Here is a 9,420-nt window from a genome sequence, read left to right on the forward strand (position 1 = left end):
CACCCCATGTTAAATTTGTTTTGTTTATGGGTATTAGTGTAGTACAGACAAGGGCGGGCGGGGTCATACTCATTGGCGAAGGCCTCCATAATTTTGGAATAATGCTTTCCAAATATGGCTCCAATATCTTATTAAGCCCACCTTTAGAGAAAATAATTCATCTTTGCTTGTTCTTAAGTGCCTCTCTTAATTTGTCCCCTTCTATATGCCTCTGACAGTGGCCTAGCCTTCCTGTCAATACAATTGAGAGGATTGTTTTACTTTTGTCCAAACTATATCATGGATATGTGAGCCCCCTCCCAAATCAATTATCCCAGATTAATACACAAAGCCCACAATTTGGACCCACCAACCACTCAACTCAGTCTTTCTTGGCTTCCTAGCAGTTTTCACTTTTTGCTTCTTCAATGCTGATTGGCAACACCCCATGAATCCAGCTTACCTCAATTGACTTGGCTTTTCAAGATTAGCATGCGTGAGATGGAAGCATAATTAAAGTCAGAATATAGAGTGAATAAAATTATTTTGTTAGGACTTGGGATTAGTATTACCAACCCCACCCACATCATTTATCACTCACAATCAAGAACCAAGACATGTGGTAATATTGTCCAAGTTGGGAGGAGGGCCCACCCACACCATTTGTCACCAAGAAATAATTAAAGCATGGGCCAGATGTTGTCTGGGTGGGGCCTACAAACAACATAAGTTGGTGATAAACAATCAATCCTTTGTTGTTGAGGAAGGGGAGAGCTGAACCAGAACCCTTCTTTCCTTGGCCAGTTAGTTCAGCGTTTGTGCTTGCATTGTCAAACTCTGCTGTGCTGTCTCTCCTTTGAGTGGGTGGGTGCTATGGCTTCTCGTGCATGTTTCAGCATAGCATCCACCACACCCTTCAATGCTAACAACTCCACATCAGTTGATACAACTTCCTTAATATGCAAATGCTACGTACATTGCTGTTAGTCTAGTTTTGATTAATGCTTTTGACTACACCAGCTTGATATATCTGAATCTCTCGGCCAATCAATCACAGCCTTAACCTTAACCTTACCATGGTACGTACCTCTGATCTCTCTTTAAGAAAACAGAAACAGCAGGGATATCCTTCAGCAGCAGGCAGTCGCCCCCACCGCTCACCAAGGCCGCAGTTGCTAACTGCCCCACGTCCCTAGTAGATTTTAAGCTCGACTTCAGTGCCTTCTCCTGTGAACCTGCAGCGGAGGCTACTGTAGCAGTCGGTGTGTGGATTGCTTGGGGTGTTACAAACTTGTTTGTGAAGTGCATCTTCAAGACACATGGTTTAAGAAACTTTGTGATTCTTTCTGGTCTAACAGGCGGAGGAATGACCATTTCTGTTTTGCGAATACAGTATCGATACAAATCAAACATACGAGTATGAAATTCAGTAGCTGAAGTTAAGAAGTTAACGCCCCCTGCATCGTGAGAGAAGAACAAAAAATGCAGTTCTCCAACTCCAACATAAGGTCGGAGCAACTGGGGGACAGCATATCAACTAAATTTGCTTTCCCATCGATCAAGTTGTTGATAGTGATGTCACGATCGTGATGATCTGTATGAAAAGACAAATTCATGAATTGAGGAAGGGGGAAAAAATGAACAAAGTTGAGATACAAGACTAGGATGAAGAGACTCAATATGATTGCTTTGGGGAAAGATTTATGCAATCAGGAATGCATGCACATCTAGTTTTAAGCCTTCATTGAACTCCACGGATTAAGATTCATCCTGCCTCCTCCTATCCAGCATTCAGGACATGGCAACAATATTTCCTTCAATTTATGATTGCATGTCATTTCGACAATTCAGAGAACATGCGTGCTCTACTGTCCACTTGTATATATGCACACACGCGGAGGATGGGAGCACTAAACACGGTAGTCCATGTTGGTTTTAAAGATGCTGCTGAATCATGTTTACAGATCACAGTCCATTCTCTAAAAGCGTAGCACAGTAAAGTCATCTTTATGTGGCAACAAACCAAGGGAACGCAAGGTTTTTGATTAACATCCAAAGGAAAAATGGTGCACTGCGTCAGCAATTAATTAATTTAGGCAAGGGTGAAAAATTAATTGGACATGACAATGGTGTTTGTTTCTGTTCCTAGCGCTACTGGATAAGAAATGTTATAATTTAAAATTGAAGTGTTAGGAAATAATCAAAGAACTGGGTTGTTTAAGCCACTAAGCTACGGTTAAGATCAACCCCAAACCCAGTTCACAGCAGATCTAGCCTTTCTTCTCAGTGCCCACCAATTTCAATGATAGCAATGGAGGCTTCTAGTGATTGTATGATTCAAGTAGGTATAAACTTGTTTATCTGCCTCAAATCCTTGTTTATGGCCTAAGAGTATCCCAGTCATGAGACTAGCTACTTTTGTAGTCCGGCCCTCTCTTCGATAGTGTATCGACCTTTTATGGTCATTTCATTCAATTTTTGGGATTTCAAAGCTATCCAAAATAGCCCCATTTCATGGAGTCTGATCCATGTTCTCCAATATTGTGTTCGCCACTGGCCAATGGATTAGTTGAATGGAGTAAATGGTACTTAACGGCTGCAGGAATCTTGCTTGCCACTTTCCTGGCTATTGGCTATGTGAAGCTTGCTGGTGGGACAGTTTTGTGTAGCATATGGTTTTCTTGGTCTGATTTATTAAGCTTCCTGCTAGAATGGTTTCCTTTTTGTTTAGACCCATCAATATATTATCGCAACCCAGGTAATGTCTTCTAAGGATTGCACAAAACATGCCAGATGGGTACTCCAAATAGGTGTAGATTGAACACCAATACTAACACACACATTGAACTCGGTAATTGACACATCATTTGGGGCGTCCAACACTGATGACTTATTGCACATATTCAAAGGCAGAACATTGGGCCATCCACAAGTCACTGGATTAATGAAGACTTAGATTATAACCTTTTTTTGACGTGTTAAATTCGTAACTTTATGCAACATTTGAAACATAAGACTAAAGTTAAGGTGAGAATGGAGTTATTAATTAACATTCGTACCTTTTTCCTTCTTTGCTTGACAAGGCTACTCAAATCCTAGTTCCAGAAACAAGGTTAAAGCTCAATCTACTTAGAAATCCTTAATAGGTTTTGGACAAGCACAAAATCAGAAAAAAAAAAACTACTACGCACACTCACATTAGAATAACTTAACGGTGATCGACTTCAACTATCATAAAGCCCGATTGCAAGTTCAAGTTAGGTCAGAATGGCCCAATCCATTACAAATAAAAAAATAATTAAGAAATTATATGTCTATGTCTATTATTATAAAATTTGAACAAAAAAATACAACAAAATGTACGTGTAAAAATAAATCCAACGATCTCATCTTGTTCATTACATGTGACTTACGACTGCACTTTACTAACTTGAGGGATAAAACTGTTCCTTCCAGCCCAAAAGATGATTTGATAGAAAATTTAAGAAAGCTTGTAGTAACAACGATTCGCATGACTCGGGTGGCACTTGCAAGCACTTCAATGCTCAAATAAATAAGAGTTCAAGATGGTAGAATTTCTATAAAACTAAAAAGAACATATCTTAATCGGTGATCAACTTACTTATATAGAAGAGAAATGAGAAACCCTTACGTGTCACTGGCTGTCGTGGGAGGATAGAGAGCTTGTAACACCCCGCCTCTTTAGGGCATGTTAATATGCTAAGATTTTATTTTTCCTCACACACATTTATATTAACATCTCTATGATATACTAAAAATCCTCAATATACATACAAAATTCACACTCCCATAAAAAAAAAAAAAACAAATTAATGAGTGGTAAATTTAACCATAAACGAAAGCAGAAACAGGACTTCACAGAATCTCATAATTGCAACTTATAAATAGGTCCATCCAAAATCGTATCATAACATTATAATAATTGTTAATGAAAAATTACATAAACTAACTGGATAACTAGTCCTAGCCTTGGCATAGGACCTATCACACACCCTTTTAACATGCTCAAGCTTCAGCCACCCCTTTGCTTTTCTGACCGCTCGTATCGCTTGGAATATGGAATATTATAGGGACAAAAGTCCAACATTAGAAGATGAATCTTCTAAGAGAAGGTTAAATCAACTTTCATGAATAAATGATGCATGAACAAGTATAAATAGATACCCTAGTGTAACTTTCCTGAAAAATCAGTCCGGCACAGAACCCTAGGCAATCATCCTAGTAAACACATGAGGCACGGGATACTCCTATACGTTATTTTGGCAATATCTTTGGGGAATTACGGCTTTACTATCAAAGCGACACCCCATCTCGTTCACAAGTATCAATATGCCAACAATTTCATGCCATGTGAAATATCACAACTATCGATGCAACATAACATGCACAGATATGACAAAATCTTCATAAATTACATATGATTTAACATCCTTTATGATTAGTAACATAGGCAACACATCAAGTATAAGTTTTCGAGGAAAACCACTCATCTTGAACAAAACTCAGAGTATCTCGAATCTCGTGTTCAACCTCGATTTTCGTGCCAAGACTCAATAATCATACTAATTCTCACTTTTAAGCTTCAATGATCCCTAGACATCATGTTCATTTAGAGACATATCAGTATCTATTTTTTATAATTTTTTCTTATTTTTTCCTTATTTTTTCTCAATAAATTTCAAAATAAATAATTTCTCAAGCATTTTCCCAAATTTTTCTCCATCATAATTTATGAAATATTTTTTTAAAAATATTTAAAAAATTCCAAAAAATACCTATATCACACGCGCCTACGCGTGGCCTACCACGCGTGTAGTGCATGCACATAGCTTTTCGATCAACTTCAACATTTTTTTAGTCACTGGCAATACTCCAATCACTTATTTGATCCTACACCCTTGAAACTCTTTTCAAGTCGATCTTGTTCGCACCCTTGGATGCCCGAAACAATAGCTGGAAGTGGCCCAAATCGACCAATTTCAGTCCGACTTCGATGATCCTCCCGATTTTCTAATCAAGCTCAAAACCTTATCAAACCTATACAAAACCTCAGGAAATTCTCCAAAAAATCTAAGGAACAAAAGCCCCTTAATCTTATCCCTCGATTCAACCTCTAAAGCTACGAATTTTGAGCTTTGAAATCGATGAAAACCCTCGGCCATTGACTTCCTATTTATACTTGATTTTGAGCCAAGACAAGCTATTCCTTGTCAAATTCGAGCCTTTAATGCTCTAATATGACCTTAGATCACATTAACTCGTCGTGATTTTCTCGGGACACCCCATCCCGAATTTTTTGGAGACCTCACGTCACCTCGTCATACCGCTTTCAATCACATCCGATCAAGATCGTTCTTTGTCCCAATTGACTCCCCATGCCCTATAGCCTATGCTAGGCCTTATGGGGACCCTCCCTTATGGTTGTAGGTGGCTGGCCCGTGGTGGTAGTGGTGGGCGGTGGTTGGCTATGGCTATTTTTGAAAAATTACACTTTAACCTCTTCAAACATCAAAATTACATTTGGGCTTTTCCATGCAACCCTTTGCGTTTCTAAAAATTCCATAGCGAACCCTTGAATTTTCTTTTTCACATTTTATCCCCCAAGTTTCATTTTACCACTTTCAGCTAAGTTTTATAAATTACACTTAGACCCGAATATATGCAAGATCACATTTTTTATCGCGAATTTGTTTGTTTCATCTCGAAACTACTTTAGGGTTGTACCTTATAAAAAAATTGAATCCTCTTAGGGTTCCATTAACTTTTCGAAAGTCCCTTTTGAACCCGAATCATAGCTGTACCGAAAATTGTCTCTGTTCCGATCCATAAATCTTGTCTCGAGATGCTTGTCTATCCCATTTTCTTTTTTGAACGTATCTAAGTTCCAAGATATTCCTTGCAGTTGATTTGATCACTCATAACTCTGAGAAATTACATTATAACCCTAAAACTTCTAAAAATTCTATTTTTACCCCAAGATAAATTATCCCTGACTCCTTTAGAAATTCCCAAATATTACAGAGCTAAGATTCTGGTGTTGATGGGGATCGAGATATTCCTTGTAATTGATTCGATCACTCATAACTCTGATAAATTACACTATAACCCCAACACTTCTAAAAATTCCATTTTCACCCCAAAACAAATTATCCCTGACTCCTTTAGAAATTCTCAGGTATTACAGAGCTGAGATTCCAATGTTGATGGGGATCGAGGGTCGAGATATTCAGAGTTGATGAGACATGTTACAATCGTGAGGATCTCAGAGGGCGATGATGAGATGATGGTGCTACAGAACTGATGTTGGGCTGAAATCGGGCCTAGGGATCAGGTCTGGTACCGAGCTATGGGCCTATTATTTGGGTCGAGCCCAACGAAATTAGTATGGTCCACAACCCCTCAGGTCGAATGTTCACAAGGAGACGCATCAGAGCTCAAGATGCACGGTCGAGGCGGTGCTCATGTTTTGGCGTCTTTTGAGCTCGAGCCGAGCTTAACAGTTCTAAGAGTTATTTTCAACGTCCTGACAAGTAACGCATGAGGTCCTCCAATTAAAAGTGCATGCTCTGGAAGATAGGATGTCGTGAGCAAATAGGGAGGCGTCCCACTGCTTCCACTCATAGTATTAAATGTGTGTCAGGTGACGTGACAGGTGGGGCGATCTCTGTAGGCGATTGACGACGCTTGATCTATGTCTGTCGAATGTATCATGCGATGTTGATAGTTCTTCAGAAATAGGCCGGAATCATGGTCGTTGAGCAATATCAGTATAAAGGTATCGTTTCCCGCTTCTCTATCTCACTCATCGCATTTGTAGGCCATCTTCGGATTTCTACTTTCCTAAGAACCTCTTACTCTTATATTACTTTCATTTCTAATCGTTCGTCGATTTCTGTCTCGAGACTTCCCTCGATTTCTCAAGTAGTCTCCAAGATCTAGTATTTTCTATTTTTTTTTTTGTACTTCATTTATTGTTGTTGTTTACTGGTTATTGAGCGTTAAGGAGAGATCGAGAAACAAATCTGAGAAGGGTAGCGATTCCTTGATTGTCATAGAGGAGCTTCCAACGAGGAATCCTACGCCTTTGTAGGGGGCTAGTCGTCGGGCCTTGCTAGCTGGGCTTAGGAGGCTGATTGAAAGTATAGATCGGGGTACTCGGAGCGTAGTTTAGAATACGCATGGGGTGTCGACTTCTGGCAATTCTATTTTCCCTAGTCATTTGAGGACATTGTAGGTACTACGTACATGGCTAGGAAAGCTATTATGACCAACATGAGTGGTGTCAAGGAGGCTAAGGCTAACTAACCAGGGCCGTCTTTCGGTCTTCCCTCAGGCTTGGGTGCCATGTATAATTGTTGAGTAAGGAGGTGGCTAAGTTCACCATAATATATGACTCTACCAGGGGCATCGTCGAGCTGAGAATGTAGGTGTTTTTGTTGGCTATCGAGAATGAAAGTCTGTTCATGTTCCACCCATGTAAGGAGGAAGAGTGAGTCTACATGAACCTGGCCTCGGATGTGAATTAGAGGTTGATCTATATGTATAAGACATTCTTCACGTGTCTTCGGTTGCGACTCCAATTCACCGACTTCCAAAGCTTGGTGCTGGCAATGCTAAACGTCGCTCCTACCCAACTACATTTAAACAGTTGGGATTTTGTTCGGGCCTTCGAAGTGCTTTCCGACTTCCTAGGCTAGGAGGCCAGTACGAGGGTGTTCTTCTACTTTTTAAGTCGAATGAGATCGACAAAGGTAGTTGACTTTCCCTAAGTGGCCTTTCGAGGAGGCAATTGCTTAAGCCATTTGACAGCTCTTACAAGGGTTTTAAAGCCAACTTCTTCAAGGTAGTTCCTCGGGAAAATGATCTTTCTTTTTTCTTGGATGAAGGTGGTGCGGAAAAGCATTCCTTGTATTAGAGGAAGGAGTCGAGTTCCATTATGAGGCTAGAGTACCGAAGCTTAAGCCTGAAAAACTAGGTAATGGTGGACTTGTTAGAGTCTTGTCCGGTGTTGGAGACGTCGACTTTCCTTAAGCACAACAATGATCAAGAGGGCTTAACCGAGTACATGGGTCGACTTTTGTCTTATTCTTCCTTTTTTGGTTACTATTTGTTGTTAACCACGCTATTTGTTTGTTGTTTCAGGCTCAATGTATGGCTCCAAAAATGTCAACCGAGGATGCTAGGAGACACCTAGAGAAGAAGAAAATTAAGGTGACAAACACTAGCTCGGCCTTAGCTAGTAAGACTGTCGAGAAAGCCCTCATCTCTAAGGTCGCCGAAAAGGCCTCTGCCAAGGTGGTCTTTGTTGGTCCCTTATAGGTAATGGACCACAAGCTTTTCAAATCTTGGTTGAGCAATAGGGCACACAAGCCATTCGGATCTTGAAAGAAACAGTAAAAACTTTGAGAACTTTAGTTGACGGCTCTTAGAATGCTTTGAACACAATTAGTGAACCATCAATCCATGCTTAAGGTGTTTATATAGTCCTTAGGGCGACCTGCTTTCCTATTAAATTTTTCTATCTGTTAGACTCGAATAGTCAACTAATGTTGAACCTTTAGTTGACTAATGAAAAACCCTTCTCAGCCTAGTCGACTAATGCTGCAAGAGTGAGAACATTTATGTAGAGATGCTCTCTACTTAGTCGAGTAATTATCAAAAATGTTGAAAATAAATTTTCTCCATTAAAACATATTTGCAAAATGATTTGAATAAATATACATACTTTATTTGAATTAAAGCCATAACAAATATTAGAAAATAAAATTAGGGGTTAACAATTTGTACCTAATTAAAAATTGGTCCTTTTGTTAATTATTAAAACTCCAAAATAAATTAAATATGACTAGTTGGCTAAACAATCTCGAACCCGACAAAGGGTCATGCGCCAACTTCTCGAGCTACCCCCAAAAGTTTCCAAGACCAAGGCTCTTGCCCCTCTCAGATCAAAGAGTCAACTAATGCCAAGGTGGGTTAGCTGGTGTAGAAGAGGAAAAGTGTAACGACCCATTATTGGGTTTAGAATTTTAGAATGATGTATTAACTTATTTTAGTTATTATATAAGTTGAGCAAATTTGATTCTTAATGTTGAAATAGATCTATGGGCTTGTATGTATGGGTTTAAATTAAATAGATGGGATAATGAGTTGGGCTTCAATTTATTTAAGGCAAGTGGGCTAAGAGTTGGGCTTGGGCCTTTAAGGAAATAGAAGATGGGCCATTTATTTGGGCTTAAGCCCAATACAAAAAAAAAAAATAAATAAATAAATAAATAAACACCCACCATCTACTCATCATTACTTCCCAACCCCCCTTTCTTTTTCTTCTTTCACCTTTTCTTTCACTTCTTCTTTATTGTTTTTCACTCCCTCTTTTACTTCTCCTTTCTTCTTTCACTCCTCCTTTTATTTCTTCTTTTT

The 9,420-nt window shown here is 39.3% G+C and overlaps 1 protein-coding gene across 1 annotated transcript; it reads right to left on the reverse strand.

Annotated features, from left to right (window-relative positions):
* Nucleotides 1-473: 473 nt before the first annotated feature.
* On the reverse strand, nucleotides 474-1,872 carry LOC127802373 (uncharacterized). The gene has a single exon (XM_052338137.1). The coding sequence runs from the start codon at nucleotides 1,390-1,392 to the stop codon at nucleotides 1,051-1,053; it is 342 nt and encodes a 113-aa protein (XP_052194097.1). The 5' UTR covers nucleotides 1,393-1,872; the 3' UTR covers nucleotides 474-1,050.
* Between the last annotated feature and the right edge of the window lie 7,548 nt (nucleotides 1,873-9,420).

Source organism: Diospyros lotus, chromosome 5 (assembly GCF_014633365.1).
Source record: "Diospyros lotus cultivar Yz01 chromosome 5, ASM1463336v1, whole genome shotgun sequence".
NCBI lineage: Eukaryota > Viridiplantae > Streptophyta > Magnoliopsida > Ericales > Ebenaceae > Diospyros > Diospyros lotus.

Coding starts and splice junctions, on each gene's coding strand:
- LOC127802373 (XM_052338137.1), bottom strand. CDS start 1,392: ATGTTTGATTTGTATCGATACTGTATTCGCAAAACAGAAATGGTCATT.